Raw genomic sequence first — 20492 nt, forward strand, 5'->3', positions numbered from 1 at the left:
AATATATAGGAATGATTATAATTTTAAAAATGATTTAATAAATTCAATCATAACATTTTCATTTGTATTTGTAGGATAAGCTTATAATAATATGCATAATTATTCTTTTACTCTGATTTATTCATAATTAACAATTAAATAACTCTTTGCTTAGTCACAACCGCGCACAAAAGAAAATAAACATGTAAATGTATAGCAATCCAATACTTAAAAAGTAGGTACTCTCAATCTCAAGCATTTTATTACAAACAATAATTATCATTTCACTTCGACTTAATTAGATGCACACAAAAATCCCTTATTTTCTTATTATAAAATGACACAATTATAAAAAAGGCTTTTCTTAGGCCTTGTTAGTGCTTCGTGCAAGTTTCACTTATAAATAAACAACATTTTTAGCAATTTTTCCATACATTAGACTTACCAGTGGGCCTTAGTTTCAAATATTATTTGAATAGGTAAAGTTATACAATAAGAAAATGACATAACCGATCACTTTCAATATGTTTAATGATCCCCATGCAGCAATCATTTTATTTACTTACTATAAATTTGATACGTAATAGTACATACTTAATTGGAATGTTTTGGGGCGAATATCACTTTCTCAATAAGTCGAGTTGATATGGTTAATACCCATGTTTCTATTTAATAGACCTATAATTTTGATAGAACGGTCTTTAAGGAGTCGCCCACAATTAAAATGCTACTTATAATCATAATCATCATTTATTAATAATATAAAATTACTAATATTAATAATATTATGATTATGAAACTTATGATCATATGTTTGTCAGTCAAACATGAAATGGTTTAAGATTTGCTTAAAATATAATGATTTTGAAAAATCTACTTTAAGAGGTGCTATATACGACCTACTTTCATTACAACACCACACAGTCACATAATGGCATGTTAAGGATTGTTGCAAAATATGTAAGTATTAAACATTTGACAGAAGGCTTAGTCAACAATCTAACATGTTCTGTAAAATGTGCTTTATTCCTTGAAGATAGGGTTTAAAGTACAGTACCCATTGCATAGTCCAGTCTGTGTACTCGAATGTGGTAGTTGTAAAATGTGTTTTATGCCTTGGAGTTAAGGTTTAATCTACGACCCACTGCATGACGCTGGTGTCGAGTCCGCCGGTGGACACGAGGCGCGAGTCGTCGGGCAGGAACCGGACGCAGGTCACGTGTGATGAGTGCCCGCCGTATTGGTGACAGAGGGACTGAAAAAATAAGAGTACTTATGTCAGTTTCTGGCTAACCTAAAATCGAAAACATTAAAAAACAAATCAACCTTGCGGGACTCCAACCTGGCATTTATACACCTCGCCTTAGAGTCATGCAAGATGTCCGACCGAAGATGTTTGACCGCCATAGCCGACAAAGGTTACATACATACATACATTATAAACCTAATTAATACATTCTGATAAAGTTTGCTATGAAAAATAGTCGAGACAGTCAAAGGATAAAATTTTGCTAGACTACATTGTAAGACTAACCTTAGGTTGTGTGACGGGGTAGGCGAAAAGCTTTACTTTTCCGAAATCGTCTCCAGTCGCGGCGAGGCGACTGTCGTGAGACCTGTAAATCCAAAGTTAGGTTAGAATAAGAAAATAAGTACGGTAACGGTACGGTACGGTGTACGCTAGTAACTTTGTAAGGAAAACTGAGGACATCTTAGTTCAGCCCACACGCCGACAGTCTGGCAGGAGTGTCGCCTATTGCCGACAAGTCGTTACCTGGTGCAGGAGTTGATGTCCGTGCCGTCGGCGGCCTCGGGCCACACGCCGACCGTCTGGAAGGCGATGGGGCACGTGTGCGTCGCCCACGTCACGTCGCGCAGGCTCGTCGGCGTCGGCACCTGACGACACGTTGTCGCGTTCCCTGCGATACATCACAATATTAACACGGTTTCAAATTTAGTACTCCTCGCACTCGGTGTCTCTGTATAAAAAATATAAAAGCTTAACTAAGTATCTCTTGGTTACCGCTTGGCATGATTGATTAATCTGATTTTGATTGAATTTAAAACGTAGAAAAAATAAACATAACCTAACTTATTTAAGGAGAGAGAACGTAGAAACGCGGGTACAAATTAAATTATTATATTATTTTTTATTTCTATGTTTTTAAGTAGTCGCTATTATACATGGTAAATTTAATTGGTGATCAGTCAGGTACCAATTTTTCTAGTGATGCGGCGTACCCCAGCAGCAGCTTACAGATTCAGAGCGTTAGAAGCGCACGTTGAAGACGCCTTTTCGAATTCGGCCTCCGCCACCGCCACTAGAGCGCTTTGTCACTTTTTACTTAGTATCTACGGGATATGACATCTATTTCAGTTTACAGTACCTATTAATATAGTTCTAATACTTACAGTATAAGAGTTCGTAGTCCCCGGAGTTACTCCTGATGTATTGGCTGTCTTCGGACCAGTCCAAATGCGTGATGTAGCTGGAGTGACCCTACACAACACACAAATGTTTATGTTTTCCTCTAAAACTACTTCTAGACCATCATGAATGGATCAATGGCTCAGACGGCTTTCGCTTGCGTAAAAAACAAAATCAATAACATGTGAAGTCTATGTTGGGTTTAATTTGACAGCTGAAATAGATAGCGTTGTACTTACTGCCTCTGACTCTATATGCATTTTAATCAATTGGTTTTTTTTTAAACTGTAACTTTAACTGAGGTGTGCAATAAAGAGTAGATATTCTATATTAATGTATCTATATGACAACTAATTGATAAAACTGAATTGATCCATCTATGGTGAGTTAAATCCTAATAGTATTGGCAGTTTATTGCATTAAGCAAGCATTTAATAATGGCCCAAATTATGAATGTATCGGATTATAAAAATGGGCAAAAATGTGTAAAGGGCTTAATTAAAAGCAGTATAATATATCTACAAGTACTGACTACAAATACAGTATAATTGACATATAAACTACTATCTAATTTTACCTAAGCTAAGTATGTAGGTAGGTACTAAAATAAAATAGTATCAGTCCCCTTTGGCTAAATATCTCGATGGTTTTAGATCGTATTATGATGTAAAGCCGACAGGGACAGCGGTAGCATAGCGTCGATAGCATAAACTCATAAAGTATCATGCAGTATGTTAGTTGTTACCCTTCTACGTTTTCTTTCCGTGCACTGGGGCGTGAAATGATAACTCGTTAAACTCAAACACTGGTTAATGTTATGATATAGTTTATAACTACAGTAGGTACTTAAATAATACAGGACTAGAGGCCGGGTGGTTGGTAGGGCTTTATTAAACTTAATTCCTAATAGGTAACAAATATTAAGTTAGTTAATTCTACAATATAATTTCTAGGAAGTCATAATAGTGTTTTATCAATATTCATAACTAAAAGTGGTACACGATGTTTGACTCTATAAAATTAACCCATTTCCAGGCCACACCAATCTACGTGGTTTTCCTAAAAAATCCAAATATATTCCAATGAATACAGCTTCAATGACTCATTTGAAGACAAGACAAATTTCTGAAAGTGTAATCTAATTTGAACCTTAAATCGGAACGCTTAAGTTATGATACTGACTGATACTGACAACATATATGTACCTAATTAACAGTATAAGTGCCTTGGCTTGAGCTGTAAACTTATACATAGTGTTTGAATAAAGAATAAAGAATAAAGTTGAAATTCTATTGACGCGAATGTGGTCGATAAATCGGAATGTGCCTGGAAAAGGTTAACTCACACACCCTCAAAGAGAGAGACACAGAAGACAGAAAGAGATGAATTCAAGAAGAGTTCATCAAATGGAAAATCAAAAGTTGACACAATTTAATACAGAACCTTTTGAAATGAAGTCGATTAAAATGGAGATACCTATTACAAGAAGAAAGAGAAAGTAAACGTGTCGTATCAGGGAGAGTTAATAGTCCTAGTACAAGTAAGATAGTACGTATTCGTATTTATTTATTAGTATTAACTGTATTAAGCATACATACCAAGCACTTGCCGATTCTCGTGTAGCGCCGGCACTCGTCGTCCACCTGGTAGATGTAGACGAAGTTGTCCCGCGACCCCAGCGCCACGTATTTGTTGTCGGGGGAGTACTGGATCGTTTGAATAGGCTCCGATCTGTACAGTAAATAATACTATAAAATAGTTCTCTGGTACACCAGTATTTATGATATTCGATTATATTATGTAATTTTCAACGGTAATGGAAAGTGAGAAATAGTTTACAGGAAGATTTTTAGCATTACTATTATTAATACGCTAGGTGTACGTAACTCGGTACCTTGTGTAAAATATTACCCGATATTCAAATAAAATGAAAACAAACTACGTATACGCGGGAGACATTATAAAATAGACCTCTTCTATAAATGTCTTCAAGGAACCGAGCGCAAAAGTTAAGCATCGGGGTTTCTCGATTTTGATTTAGAAGTGTTATAAAAATAGATTGAAGCACGGATATACTAATGTACCCGTCGTGATGAGCCGCCAGCAGTTCCCTGGAGACGGGGTCGAAGACGAGCCACTTGCCGCTCAAGCAGCCCACCGCCACCGCGCCGCCGTCCGCCGCCCACGCGCAGCACTGCGCGCGCTCCTGCCGGGGAGAACAAGAGCCGTTGTAAATACGAGACCACACGAGTGATGCGTGCGGATCGAATCGCATATAGATTACACAATAAATAATTGAATAAATGTACCTCGATATCCTTGCTCCACACGGTGGAGTGACTCATTCCGTCCCATAATTGCAACAGGCGATCCCAACCGGCCGTCACGAACTGCGGCAGAGTGGGGTGCGCCGCTAGCCCCCACAACTCGTCCACGTGACCTGCAGAATAACACAATAATATGAATATTACGCAGGCGATATAATGTCTAGTGAAACTCATAATGGCATGAGTTTTGGGAATTTCCCGCACTCCGCATGCGGGCGCTATCAACCATTAAAACTGAATTTTTATGAAGATTTACCTAGCACGGCAGGCGAGAAGCCCAGCTGCAGGTCTCCGTGCAGGATGCAGTTCTTGGTGGTGCCCACGAACAGCTGGCTTCCGCGACCCTCGGCCAGTACTCGCACGCCGCCGTAGTGACCTTCGATCTGAGGACAAAAACATCAGTTAGCTGATTACAAACATACACTGGAACACACATTGGGACACAAATGTGAGGGGAAGGGACAGGGGGGTAGGAGGAGACCCACTTGATAAGTTGTCTCCACTTGTATTTTTTCAAAGAAAGTATAGAGTAAGAGATAAGGTAAGCAAAAAAGAATAATTATACTAAAATAGAAGCGTATAGCTTACGTAAGCTATACGCATGCCAAATTTCATGCTTTCTTCCGGTTGAAATCGTTATTTGAGCTTAGAAGCCGGGCTATAAGTTAAGTGGAGTTAAGAATGACTTCGATTACGACTAGGAACGTTTGCAGTATCTTCTGAAAGGTTTGTTATAGTTCGTTTTTTTAGCATTAGAAAGAACTTGCAAGAAGGTAAGCGATCTTGACATGTCTTTTAATTGAAAAACGCTTTTTAAAAATCAATAACTATTACTTATGAAAACAGAAGAATATAAAAGATCGTATTAGATTCATAATTAGGGCGAGCGAAGCGAGCCCTATCACTATTCGACAAACTATGCATTCTTGTGGTACACTTTACGGAAAAACTATCGCACTGTTAGGTTTGAGATTTAACATAGTCATTTAAATTCATGTCTAGATGTGTTATCAAACATAAAAATATCATTTTATAAACCTAAAAAAATAAAATAAAGTAATATCACTTTGTATTACTACTAGCGCCATCTGTTGGCAAAATAATGAATTAACATTCGTGCTAATGTTAATTATTGATTTCTCTAACAGATGGCGTTAGTAGTAAATAAATAAATAAATATTGGACATTCTTATACAAATTGACTAAGCCCCACAGTAAGCTCAAGAAGGCTTATGTTGTGGGTAGTCAACAAAAACAATACGATACCTATGTGGTGTTTTCAATTTCAATAACGTCGATGGCGCTTACGCCATTAACAACGATGAATACAAAAGTAGGTTAAACTTTTGGATTCAACCCACCTCGCTTCGCTTGGTTTGATTCCCAATTTAGCAATTAAGTTTCTGTGAATACCTACTAGAACAATCAATCTTGCTGTATATTCACTGCAGAGGTCAATTTACTCGTATGTTTTGTGACGCTGATGAACTGATCAGTCATGTTGTGTTAGCAAACTTAAATCGGGTATTTTCAGTTCGAGAAACAGTTTTGGCGCCATTCATTTATTACGTAAATGCCCCTGTACACAATGGGCCAGCGACGGCCAGTCCAAGGGACGCAGCCTTGCGGTAGAATGAGATGGCAATATCACTTGCTCCCTCTAACGCATAAATGCGTCCCCCACACTGGCTCACGCTGGCCCATTGTGTACAGGTGCCTTAAGACGATTTGGGGGGAGGCGGGTCGAATATATCTTATTTTTTCTTACAAGGGTGAGGGAGGGGGTTTTCATAGTTCTTACGTAAAGGCCGTAACACACTATCGCACCGCACCGCGACCTTGGTGCGTCGACCGTGGTGAGAAACAGATATCTCTTTCTCGCTCTCACTTATGGGTGCGATATTTTTTTTAATTTCCATGAAATTATGACGTTTAAAATAATACTTCCATACTCTATGCTATCAAACACGGTGCAGAGTTAGCTTAAACGAGCTCAAGTACCTCTGTACAGGTACAGATAAACATTCATAAAAGTATTTTTTTGAAAATAAATTATATTGGTGGGAGGGGGAGGGGGTCAGCCTATTATTATTATTTCTTACATAGGGGAGGGAGGGGGTCAAAAACGGGCAAAAATTGTCTTACGTACCTAATTCATGAATGGCACCTTTAGTGTTACTATTGCTTGGAACTGCTAAAATTATAAATAAAGATAAGCATATTAATACAAAATTCAGTGACTTAGGGCCGATATAGACGGACTACAACCCGACTGCAACTTGTATGGGAACTGCACGCCAATCGCAACGTCGGCGTGCAGTTCAGCAAAATGACCCAGTACCCTGGCAGTACCTAGTGGAACTCAGGTTTGGTGTAACAAAGGCACGTTATGGTTTGGTCATCCGACTCATCTTGATGAGCACTTAGGAGAGTAGTACCCAAGATAGAGCTGATGCCGAACCCAGGCAGTACCTAGTGGAGCTCGGGTTTCCAGCTGATGCTGAGAGAACCCTGACAGTGCCTAATGGAGCTCGGGTTTTATATAACATAGGCACACGCTGTTTTGGTCATGCAACTCGTCTTGATGAGTACTTAGGAAAGTAGTACCCATGCTAGAGCTGATGCTGAACCCTGGCTGTACCTAGTGGAACTCAGGTTTGGTGCAACACAGGCAAACCCTGTTTTAGTCACTCGACACGTCTTGATGAGCACTTGGAAGAGCAGTACCCAAGATAGAGCTGATGCTGAACCTTGGCCGTACCTAGTGGAACACAATCAGGTTTGATGCAACATAGACACACGCTGTTTTGGACATCCGACTCGTCATGATGAGCACTTGGGAGAGCAGTACCCAAGATAGAGCTGATGCTGTACCCTGGCAATTCCTAGTGGAACTCAGGTTTGTTGCAACATAGGCACACGCTGTTTTGGTCATCCGACTCATCTTGAAGAGCACTTAGGAGAGTAGTACCCAAGATAGAGCTGATGCTAAACCCTGGCTGTACCTAGTGGAACTCGGTCAGGTTTGATGCAACATAGACACACGCTGTTTTGGACATCCGACTAGTCATGTCATGATGAGCACTTGGGAGAGCAGTACCCAAGATAGAGCTGATGCTGAACCCTCGCAGTACTAGTGGAACTCAGGTTTGTTGCAACATAGGCACACGCTGTTTTGGTCATCCGACTTGTCTTGAAGAGCACTTAGGAGAGTAGTACCCAAGATAAAGCTGATGTTGAACCCTGGCTGTACCTAAAGGAACTCAGGTTTTTACACAAGGTCGGGACAAGGACCAGGCGGCGCCGCGATATCACACTAGTTAATTAAGTAGGTATGTGCGCACTGTATGCCTTGCGCTGAGCGACTGCCTGGGCTAAATGCTCCTTCGAACTGTTCACCGAAAATGCTGACTCTAAATTGCGTCACCGCCATGTCCCTACAGGTGCAACACAGGCACACGCTGTTTTGGTCATCCGACTCGTCTTGATAAGCACTTGGAAGAGCAGTACCCAAGATAAAGCTGATGCTGAACCCTGGCTGTACCGTGTGCTGGCTGTGTGTAGCGGAAATGTGTGTGTTTGTTTATGTGCGGAGCAGCGTGATTACCGCCAGTAGGTGTCCAGACAGGATAGTTTTTCGCTCAATTGTGTGGAGTGGACGCAAAAATAAATTCAAGGATATTGACTCGCTGACCCAACATTATGTCGGAAAGCCAGTTAGCTTCCTTGCAAAAAGTACTGGGCGACCGTGTAGGATGTAATAAGCACTTATGAAATTGTATTGATGATGTAATAATTGTGTGGATGATATTGGCAATTTGATTTTGTCGTCTGAACACGTTTTTAATGGACAAAGTAAAAGCTGTAACAGACAGGCGTACCGGACAGCAACCGGGGTCCGGTTAGTATATTTCTTTCTTGCTCTCACTTATAGCGGCGTTATTATGTACCCACTCGATCAAACATGAAACAAGCCTCGGCTTGGATCAAAATCGCGGTCCGGTACGTTCAGGTACAAAAACTCCGCGAGCCCTTACATAGTGCTAGTTGTTACATATTTGCCGTAACTTATTTTTAAAATGTGTTTTTCAATTAAAAGACACATCAAGATTGTTTACCTTATTTCTAATGCTAAAAAAAAACGAACTATAGTGTGTGACTCACGATGTTCTCATGCCCCGTGGCGTTGAGCTCGGGGTCGAACATGACGACGCGGCCGTCCTTGCCGCCGCCGCTGACGACGGCGCCGTCCTTGAGCGCGAGCAGCGAGAACACGGAGCCCGCGTGCACGCCGCGCACCAGCTTCGCGACGGTGTTGGTGCCGCGACCCCACACGATGATGTTGCCGCTCGAGTCGCCGGACAGCACGTCGCCTGCGTACAAAAAATGGAGTCTCTTAAGCTTTTTTGCACGTGACACCCTTAATATAGCAACATCCATAGACTACGAAAACCACTTGGCGTTGCTTGTTAGTGTCCATAGGCTAAGGTGGCCAAAATCGAGAAAAAAACTCTAAAAATTGACTTTAGCGCGGAGCAAGTACCAGGGCCTCATGAGTTACGAGAAGGTGTAGTTGACCAACCCGCTGGGTCGCGGCAGCCGGGGCGCGTACGAGTACGAAGGTATCGCGGCTGCTCGCGTATCTTAGCTGTATACTTTTGGTTTGTTTAGCTATATGATTCTACTACTTAGTTAAAGTATTATTTTTGTTGACTCGTAGAAAAAGTATTATACTTATACAATAGTGATATAATCAAGCTTTTCAATCTCGTACCTCACTTAGGCAACTCAGCAAGCTTCGTAGCCTAAGCTAATGTTAATGAACTAAGAGACGATTTAGACATAGAAAGAGAAATGAGGGCAATGTCTATAAGGGGCAACATGCTTGCCCGCAGATTCGCACGTTGTAATACGCAAGTTAAGCTGACGCTATTTAGAGCGTATTGTCAGACGTTTTATACGTGCGGTATGTGGGCAAGTTTTACACAAAGGGCCTACAACACGTTGCGAGTCCAATACAATAACATCCTTAGGATGCTGTTAAAGCTGCCGAGGCACTGTAGTGCGTCAGGCATGTTCGCCGAGGCGCGAACGGACGACTTTTATGCCATTAGACGGAAAAGAGTGGCGTCATTACTACGACGTATGCGCGGCAGCACTAACAGCATGCTAAGGGCATTAGACGAGCGCCTCGACTGCCCGCTCATTAAGTACTGGGCAGAACTAGTCATAGGTAGGTCTAAGTAGATATAGGTTACTAACATAGTGTTAAGTCTAAAATGTTACTAACAAAATATGGATCGCTTTTGGTCTGAAATAAAGATTTTTTTTTAAGCCTAAACACGGTACTCGACTGAAAAGCTCTCTATTATATCACGATTGTATAAAATACTATTACGAGTAGGTATATGGTGGTTGAATTCACTTCACACGTATCTAATTAATTGATGATAATGGAAATCGATGGGTTCGGCGATGCTTCTCGTTCAATAAGACCTACATATGTATCATTGAAACTTTAGTTGACAGAAAGAAGCGATGCGCCCCAGTTTCAGCTATGGCAAAAATTCTTGTCTTCTTTACTAATCGTATTTCTCAATCGATTCTCGTGAAAATTTGTGAGCAGGTTCGATAAGTTTTTGGTTTTTTTTTTAGAACACCAGAACTATTAGGGGCCGCAAGATCTACAGCGCACAGAAACACTAGTAAATAGAGAACTTACCGTTGTGGTTGAATCCAAGACACGTGACGTATTTGGGCTTGTCCCGGGACTCGAACACGCCCATGCGCTTGTAGAGCATGTTGGTGTGGTCGAGCGTCCAGAACGCGATGTGGTTCTTGCCGCACGTCACGATCTGGTTGCGGTCCAGCGGGTGGAACTCTGCTGCCACCACGGTGTCCACTGAGCACTAGGGAAGAAATAGGAACAATCAAAACATAAGCAAATGCAAGTACTGGACTTGCAATTTAGAACTCCACAGGGCTCTCAAAACTAAGTCTATGATGAGTTTAAGCATGGTCTTATGTCATATGACTCATATGGACGCTTCCACACAGTGGTTTATATTAGTGACTTAACCTTTTTGGCGTACCAAGTGGCCGAAGGCCGTCTGGACGCCCTGGGTACCGCAGTCGACTGCACAGAAACGGCTTTGGACAGAGTAGCATGGCGGTCTTTGGTGTCGGAGGCCAAGATCCACTTCGGGTCGTTGCGCCACAGCAGTAAGTAAGTAAGTAACCTTTCTGTGACCGCGACATTATTTTTTGACCAGGGAGCACAAACTTTTGGAAGTAAACGTGTAAAGTGAAAGGCATTTTAGAAAGCCTCGCCGTGAGCCCTTCTACACGTACACCTACTACTCAACTGATCAACTATACTGCACCTCGTTTAACAGCGTCTTCAAGACGGGCTTTTATATTCCGGAGAAGAACAATTAACAAAGTCGCTGTCGCCGCACACGGAGGAGAGAATGAATTTACCTTGGTCTCGGCGAGGCAGTGCCCCTTGTCCCGCTGCCACTCCCACACCGAGATGGTGTGGTCGGCGCCCTCGTCCACGGCGGCGAGGAGGGCGCCACCGTCGGCGCGCGAGAACGAGAGCGCCGCTATGCTGCGCTCCATCTGTCCCGCTCCGATCACGGCCAGGGTCGCCAAGGAGACGGAGTTCCAGACGCGGACGTGCGGCTACGGGAAATAAGTCATGTTTATAGTTACTTATACTCTAGTTTTGTCAGTAGAAAAAGGCGGCAAATTTAAAAAATGAAAGCCCGTTCATTAACGTACCCTAGCATCGACTCGGTCATGCCCCGCGCACTGCCCACTCGCCACAATAAGCTTGTTAGGGTGTATAGCGAGGCACTTGACGTCGTCAGTGTGGCCGGTGTAGTGCCGCTGGCACTGCTCCTCCACGTTGAAGAGAACGACCACCGCCGCGACGAAGTACACGATCTCGCCGGTCGGCAGGAGGTAGAGGTTGCTGCGGCAGTCTTTGCCCCTGAGGGCAAAATCAAATCATTAAAACTAACCCGGAATCACATTACGAAATTAGTGGCGAGAAATTATAAAAAAGTCCCGCAGGACACGAAATTGTGTGTCCATCATCGAGTACTAGTTCTCTTGCAAGATTTGATCCGGAATTCCGGACATACATGCCTACATACAAAGTCGATGACTGCTTTATTTTGAATATGTTCCGTTAGACGCCATCTTTTAAATATAACGTACCTACTAAATATATTGCGGCAAAAATCGATAAAAACATAAGAATCATAATTATATGTATAACTAATACATAACATGATGAAAAATATTTTTTGTTTGGTTGACTACCGTTCTAGTGATTTCAATTCCGATATTTTTGGGAAGTAGATAGGTACGTAGAACCTATAGCCGTGATTGCATTAAAAAAGTTATGACGTAGTTAGTAAAAGTTTTTGGCAAAAATTTCATTTTTGGTACAAGCTTTTATCGCTGACTGTACTTTTCTTACGAAAGACAACTAATACTCATCGAGACAATTCTAAAAACCCCTAACACAATTAGGTTGCGTTGTTTCATCACAGAGTTCCTATGGCCACCTCCTGTCTCCATCATCAGATCAACTCGATGGTACCATAATATTGCATTGTCATCCGATTTATACCTGCATGCAAAATTTCAGCTCAATCGGAAACCGGGAAGTGGATCAAATTTAACTTGCAAGATTTGATTACAGACCGACAGACAACGGGACAGGTGAAACTAAATAAAAGCTTGTAAAAACATCCATCATTGAGCATGATACATATATGTAGATTGTGAAGAAAAAGTGCTAACTCATGTAATTATCACAGTATTAGTAATTGAAGTGGGCGGCAGCAGAGATGGGGAATATTTTATAAAGGAGACAATTTTGCGTCAATTGAGTATGACCTCAACTTGACTCAGTAGACGTGCAGTAGACAATATGATTCAAAATATTTCCTTTATACTACTTGGTGTTGACTAGTTGCTTAGGTACTCTACGGGCGGCCGCTAGCAGGCGCGGCCGGTGATGGTAAGCGATTACCGTCGCCCATGGAGACCCGCAACACCAGAGGGGCTGTAAGTGCGTTGCCGAAATTTAAGATGGGAGTACGCTCTTTTCATGAAGGTCGTATCGGTCCGGAAATACCGCTGGCGACAATTCATTCCACAGTTTTATGGGTGTGTTTGAGCCGTACCTAGGTAGGTAGGTATTTGATGTCAATCAGTCCGTCAGGTGACAAAGTAAAGCCGGACCGACGCGGACACAGTTGGCCACTCAACCGAGAAGATGCGTCGGCCTTGGGCCTTGGCTGGCGGTCTTACGTTTCGCGTCCCAAATTGTTTCCGGCTAGATAATTACGAATTTGCCACGATCTTATCTGGCTCAGTGTAGATTTAGATTCTAGAGTTGAAAAAAATGTCGGCCGTTGCAGTATATCTGGATGACGCTATAATCCAGTGAAATTGTAGAATTTTGTAACGTGGCTCTTCTGCGTCAAATCCGGTTCACTAAGGTCATGTGTGTAGGGAAATAAACACTAAGGACAGAATAATACGATTTTTCAAGTATTTTCGTGGAAAATATAATATACCTATTCGCGCAAACATGAACATAAAAGTGGTGTTTATGGTTTAATTATTCTGAACTATTATGTGGCGTGTCAGATTCAGAAAGATCGCAGGATTGTTAGGTTTAGCACTAAAATGACAGCGGGAGCCTAAAATACTGAGAATAACCGTCCATTTCTTTTGCAGAAGAAAAAAAATATCTCGTTTAAGCCATAGAGAAGTTACAGATATGTAACAGGTACTGTGTCTGTGGGTTATAGTTTCACACATTGCTTTGTTTTCCCCGTAATAAATAATGTATATGTATAGCCACAATAACAGAAACGTTTAAATATTAAATGGGTATTAAGACGTCAGAGCCATAACCGTCGATATGGATCAGTTTATCGCGTGATACGTGAACAAGTGCGTGCTAACCCACTCGGCTGTAGGCTTGTAGGTAAACGTATCTAAGGTAATGACCTAAATGACCTTGGTATTATATTTACTAATTGCAGACTAGTCTAGACAACGGCTATTGTTCATTAATTACGCCTGAAACACAGGGAATCCTAGTTCAGGCACATGTAAACCATCACTATCATTAAGTCTTTGTTTTATATGAATGTAACCAAGAAATACGTGTTTTTAAATAAATTATTTTATGTTTAATTTAATTTCGTGTGTGCCGTACAAACAGTAACTACCTAAAGTAGGGTTGACGCCTTAATTTTTAGAGAAATATAACATTTACCAAATCTACATGTAAAAAATATAGGTCGTAGGTACTTACACCGAAGGAAAATATAAATTTTCATAAAGACCATACAAAAATATAGTTCGTTCATTTGATTGCTTTACGTACGCCAATAGATACACATTAACGATATACTACTAGCTACAGGCATTATTACCTTACCTTACCTCGTTAAAAGTAATTTGGTATGTCGTTCCTAAGGGAGAACATTTTTATAATTAAAACACACATCAGACCGTGCACTACCTATAATTACCCCAGAGTTTAATAATGACGAAATGGAGTTAATGTAGCCAGTAATAATTAATTACTAAAAAATTATAATTAAAACAAAAATATATTTTTTGTTACTGAACATTTTTATCACAATCGATTGAGAAAATGATAAGGAAAACGAATAAACTTGCTACAGGCCACAGTTAAATACATATATGTACATACATATAGGTACCTATACTTTCTTAAAAATACATATATCTACTGCATAACTTTTTCATCCTAATAAAAAAGCGCAAGGTCAAAATACAAAGAGAAACACTTTACTTACATGATTTTTTTTATATAAGAAGGTGCCTTACATTAGTTAGCTATACGTACTACTCATAGTGTAAACTGTTACCAGGCAACGTTGTAGAATAACGCCAAAATTGTAGAATAGGTAGATACTCAATTTAGGAAGATACATGAGTAATCAAACGCAGATGCCTCTCTGGTCTATTTAAAGGGTTAAATGCATCCCTAGAAGGAAATCTAGGCCGTGTGGGTGGTAATCGGTGGCCAATTGATAAAGTGGACCGTTTCAAACAGAGTGGTAAATAGACAACGGAATATTTTGCTGGGCGGAATGTTCAGTGACAATACAATTTAAGGCCTGCGCAAACCGGCAAGTATTTTCCCTCGTCAGTGAGCGCTGCGCGAAGAAAATCCTCTTCGATGATCTCCGCTTTCTACCGCCGGTTTGCGCAGGCTTTTACTCTAACTGGGTTTGCACCGACAGAGTGTGGAAACGCCATAAACGTATATGTAGATAATTCTTATGAAAATCTGGAAAGTGTGTGAACAAATTTCAATAATTCTGGTAATCGAGTTTTCCAATCTTACATTAATTACTATAAACTATTTGCTGAGTATCATATCGCGTCGGCAATAATTGACTAAAACGAATTGTACAAACGGAAACTGCGTGAAAGCCCCAATCTATAAGATCAACTCAGAACATATCATTCTATCGACATGAATTAGTAATTGGTAGTAATTTGTCGAAAAACTGAATATTTAATTTGCCTGTTGCGGTCAGCGACTACTTATAATTCAGACGACCTTGAATACTATCAGCAATCGATATTGTGTCACACATAATGGGGAAAAAGTGCTGTTATTTTATAAACCACTACCTAAATTATAAGGTATTGTTCACCACTTTTATCAGAATAATAAGACCCAGTAAAATTACCCCTGGAGTCGGTCAATAGAAACCTGAATACATACGCTCACCTACTCTACAATTGAGTCTCATTACCGATTTAGTTTAGTGTATAAGTAACAGACTACGATTTACTTTTATTTTATAAAAAGCCATCTTCCTCATTAGAGTACTAGCAGGTGTGGGCCTCACGCGCAGGTACATGTGCATGGAGCCATCTTCCTCATTAGAGTACTGGCAGGTGTGGGCCTCACGCGCAGGTACATGCGCATGGAGCCATCTTCCTCATTAGAGTACTGGCAGGTGTGGGCCTCACGCGCAGGTACATGCGCATGGAGCCATCTTCCTCATTAGAGTACTGGCAGGTGTGGGCCTCACGCGCAGGTACATGCGCATGGAGCCATCTTCCTCATTAGAGTACTGGCAGGTGTGGACCTCACGCGCAGGTACATGCGCATGGAACCATCTTCCTCATTAGAGTACTGGCATGGCAGGTGTGGGCCTCACGCGCAGGTACATGCGCATGGAGCCATCTTCCTCATTAGAGTACTGGCAGGTGTGGGCCTCACGCGCAGGTACATGCGCATGGAGCCATCTTCCTCATTAGAGTACTGGCAGGTGTGGGCCTCACGCGCAGGTACATGTGCATGGAGCCATCTTCCTCATTCGAGGACTGGCAGGTGTGGGCCTCACGCGCAGGTACATGCGCATGGAGCCATCTTCCTCATTTGAGTACTGGCAGGTGTGGGCCTCACGCGCAGGTACATGCGCATGGAGCCATCTTCCTCATTAGAGTACTGGCAGGTGTGGGCCTCACGCGCAGGTACATGCGCATGGAGCCATCTTCCTCATTAGAGTACTGGCAGGTGTGGGCCTCACGCGCAGGTACATGCGCATGGAGCCATCTTCCTCATTAGAGTACTGGCAGGTGTGGGCCTCACGCGCAGGTAGATGCGCATGGAGCCATCTTCCTCATTAGAGTACTGGCAAGTGTGGGCCTCACGCGCAGGTACATGCGCATGGAGCCATCTTCCTCATTAGAGTACTGGCAGGTGTGGGCCTCCCGCGCAGGTACATGCGCATGGTGCCATCTTCCTCATTAGAGTACTGGCAGGTGTGACCCTCCCGCGCAGATACATGCGCATGGAGCCATCTTCCTCATTACAGTACTGGCAGGTGTGGGCCTCCCGCGCAGGTACATGCGCATGGTGCCATCTTCCTCATTAGAGTATTGGCAGGTGTGGGCCTCCCGCGCAGGTACATGCGCATGGAGCCATCTTCCTCATTAGAGTACTGGCAGGTGTGGGCCTCCCGCGCAGGTACATGCGCATGGTGCCATCTTCCTCATTAGAGTACTGGCAGGTGTGGGCCTCCCGCGCAGGTACATGCGCATGGTGCCATCTTCCCCGTTGTACTGGCAGGTGTAAGCCTCACCTGTATCCGTAGATCCACTCCAGCTTGAGCTTGTTCTGCGGCGGCGGCGCGACCTTGGCCGGGTCGAACCCGTCCAGGTCCGAGGGTCCGTACAGCACCACGGGCCTCCCGCGCAGGTACATGCGCATGGAGCCATCTTCCTCGTTGTACTGGCAGGTATGCGTGCTGGAATTATAACGTTATGGTAGATCAGGGAACTGACTGGGGCCCGCGGGCCGGGGTTCACCAGACCGCGAAAAGGAAGCGACGCAGAATCCTGGCCGTGGCCCTCGCGTCAAAAAGTTTGAAGACCCCTGTAAAGCGCAGGAGTTTAACTCTTCGTATGCCCTTGTCAAAAATTTGCTACTGATTAGGTACCTAACTAATAAGTGATAGATAACCTTGAAACTAAATTGGCTGCGACTAGGACATATATGTAAGGTACCTAAGTGACAAGGCATAAGAAAGGTTAAAACTACGGAGTCAACATTTATTGTGAAGGGAATAGAAGTGAGCTTCAAAGACTACATCCAAATCTAGTCTTGGACATTAACTAAAATCCATTTAGGGCATTTATAAGGTAGTTTTGTGAAGAGGATTTGAAACCCAATTAGTATGTTAATGATGTGAATAACTTTTTGTGAGGTTTTGGGTCCCGCCTACATATGTATATGAGCGGTGTTCTATTAGCCTTGCACCTGGGTCATAAAGATCCGTAAAAACCAGTTAAATTACCATTAGGTGAATTCGAAGAATTAGGGAAAAGTAATTAGGTACGTACTTTCATCAAGTTTTGCAATTCAACGACGGTAAAAAACACGAAGAATTTGAATAATTAATCGCTGTCATGCGGGCTAGTAAAGTACAGCCAAAGAATGTAATTACTAATTACCGTACTATTTCGTACCTTGTCACAGTGACAATGAAAGAATGAAAGTCGCTAGGAACAGTAGGAACCATACTATTGTCACTGTGGCAAGGTACGAAATGACTGAAATAAATTCCTTGACCGTACCTACTAAAATACTTTATTTACTCGTATGTTTATAATAATTAAGCAATTCATTATCATAATGAGAGTATTATCTTCAATAGATCGAGCGCATATTTGGTTTGCTTTTCCTCAGAAATAGCATTCTTCTCTTCTTATCGGTCCAGAAATATGCAATGACTCATGAAGTCGTGACGTTTTGAATAGGTACAAAATATTTATATAGGATATAGGTACTGTACGGAAAAAAATGTCATTAGAACATCAAGGTAATGCCTGGCGCAATATAGTATTACATCATCCGTAAGTATGCCGTTAACCTGGACTATTTCATTATTGCAGCAGTAGCAGGCATATAGTGCTAAAATGATTTTAAAATACCTATACGACGTATAAGTATTAAATTCTGATTTCTGAACAGATAAGAATGTACATAGTTAAAATATCTAATATAGTTAAAGAAATATAATATTAAGGTAAAATTTATTAAATAAGATGATTATTCACATTCGTAACATTTACGATAATAATATTTGAATTAAAGAAAAAAACAGAACTGAAGCACTGTCAAACGCAATAGTTTTTACATCTACCCTCAAATATTTAATTAAGCCTATAAGTGTAGTCTCACTTAAAATAATTATCTGAATCATGGTTCGGATACACACGCAGTTAATTACAGTTGGAAAATAAAAACACACGTTAGAGTGAATGTTAGTAATTACACTTAATTATGTTATTTGCCAAGAAATCATGCTGATTAGTGAATGTAGATGTCCATGCCTTTTAAATCCACTTTTAAACCTCGACAAAGAAGCAAAAAACCCAAGCAACTTACATCGGGGTGAACGACATCTCGCCTTAAAATGGAGTTAACAATGCACTGAGAGCCCAAAAAAGTACCGCTCGCTACAGAGTCCTTACCAACTTAAAGCACCAAACTAAAATGAAAATATATTATTTTGTTACAAAGCTTTTATGTGTAATAGCAGGCCATAATAGATCATTACAACGGAACTATTATCTATATCAGATAAGTGGAAACAATACGCAGGTAATAGTAATAAAATAACAGTAGAAAAACTATTATAGAAATGACATGAAAACTAGGCAAATTACCTTTCATCCATGGCGCACACAATTTATTTTTTTAATTAAAAAACGCGCGGATGACACGGCTAAATTTTTAATTGCAAAACGAGTTGCAGCACAGATTGTGGTCAAACAGCCGGCGTTCAAGAAAAACGGCAACAGACTGACGTGTAATCGCAGAACGGCGCACCTCTTACTTCAATAGCGTACAATTTAAACTCTACCTCATACATTGCCGCTTTTGTTGGTTGTTTCATTGTGTGCTCACAATTGAAGCAGCGATGGATGTGCAATAAATAGTGTAATCACTTGTTAATGGAGTTGGTTGTCGAAGTTTTAAGGATAGGCTGACTTCATGCACATCTTGTATTTATGTCGGCGAATATGACTTAATAAGCCGGCGTTTATTCGCGGCAACTTCGCGTTGAGATGACCGTGAACTGTAAAGTAGGTCGTGTATTCTAAGGCGGTCTTCACATTGAATGCGGATCCGCACGCCGCTCCGGTGTGCGAGCGGGAAATGTGCGTAGCGCTGTCACATGCGCTACCAATTTGAAGACCGCTTCGTTCTTAGTCTTTTTGTGACACTCATGACACTGGCAACTGGAGTTTTACAAAAAAAAATAGATTACTCTCTTGGGAGGACCGTCAACCTATCCTGTATTTCCTATAAGAATGCGTGGATACCTTGGGTCTGTGATAATTTTGATCACCTCATCCACTTAGCTAGGGACTACTGGGGACATTTACATCTGACGTTTTTTCATTCAGCGCGAGGTGAGTCAAGAGTAATTTCCTTGTTATTGTCGGCGTGATATCATTCTACAATTTCTGCATTCGTCTATTTGTTAAGGTCGCGGTCATATGACGTTGACCACAATGTCTGTCCGGTTCATACCTATTCAAGTCTAGTACCTACTAATCCACATACAGATGTAGTGCATAATTGTTTTCCATCGTATTTTCTCGGAAACGTTCGTATTTGTTATGCTAGTTCAGTCAATGTTAGTACTTTTTGTACCGAGACTGACTGAAATAGCAAGACACGTTCGTAAGTTTCCGTGAAAATACGATGGAAAATAATTATGCACTACATCGTACGTACATAATTGTCACTTTCTAACAAAACTGATTTAATGTACCTAAAAGGTAATTAAGGTATTACATGTATGACTGGAAACTTCCAGTTTTCTTCACGACTTGATTTAGTAATTATCGCTATCAGTACGGTAAAGGACATACATCCAAAAAAGGGCAACCGGGACAGTATGAGATACTTGTCGCATATTACGTGACAAGCGTATTAATAACGCGTTTCGCATTTGGCGTACGCGCGGCGGCTACGTGAAATATCAAGGGTTGTGTAAGTTTATACGGAATACACTTTTTATAAATATTTCTGTTAAAAACAGGATACCGCATACCTGACTCTATTAGCAGTGAAATAAACGCAAAAAGATTTAGAGTTGCTCACTGCTCTGATAAATTACGTCATTTCAAATTAGGGGGGGGGGGATCTGGACATCGGA

At 41.5% G+C, this 20492-nt stretch overlaps 1 protein-coding gene across 2 annotated transcripts in view; it reads right to left on the minus strand.

Moving 5' to 3' along the window:
- Positions 1 to 778: 778 nt before the first annotated feature.
- Positions 779 to 20492, minus strand: part of LOC134796718 (echinoderm microtubule-associated protein-like 1) — a 71424-nt gene continuing 51710 nt past the window's right edge. For both annotated transcript variants that reach the window (XM_063768907.1, XM_063768906.1), the window contains 13 exons: positions 16902 to 17066; positions 11518 to 11728; positions 11215 to 11418; positions 10457 to 10643; positions 8899 to 9107; positions 4991 to 5117; positions 4717 to 4847; positions 4492 to 4613; positions 4006 to 4138; positions 2392 to 2479; positions 1754 to 1898; positions 1514 to 1595; positions 779 to 1234 (listed from right to left, as the gene is read on the minus strand). In XM_063768907.1, coding sequence (XP_063624977.1) covers positions 1109 to 1234; positions 1514 to 1595; positions 1754 to 1898; positions 2392 to 2479; positions 4006 to 4138; positions 4492 to 4613; positions 4717 to 4847; positions 4991 to 5117; positions 8899 to 9107; positions 10457 to 10643; positions 11215 to 11418; positions 11518 to 11728; positions 16902 to 17066 — 1930 coding nt within the window. In that variant the 3' untranslated portion in view covers positions 779 to 1108. The remainder of the gene's footprint in view (positions 1235 to 1513; positions 1596 to 1753; positions 1899 to 2391; positions 2480 to 4005; positions 4139 to 4491; positions 4614 to 4716; positions 4848 to 4990; positions 5118 to 8898; positions 9108 to 10456; positions 10644 to 11214; positions 11419 to 11517; positions 11729 to 16901; positions 17067 to 20492) is intronic.

The sequence above is a fragment of the Cydia splendana genome, chromosome 14 (assembly GCF_910591565.1).
Source record: "Cydia splendana chromosome 14, ilCydSple1.2, whole genome shotgun sequence".
Lineage (NCBI taxonomy): Eukaryota > Metazoa > Arthropoda > Insecta > Lepidoptera > Tortricidae > Cydia > Cydia splendana.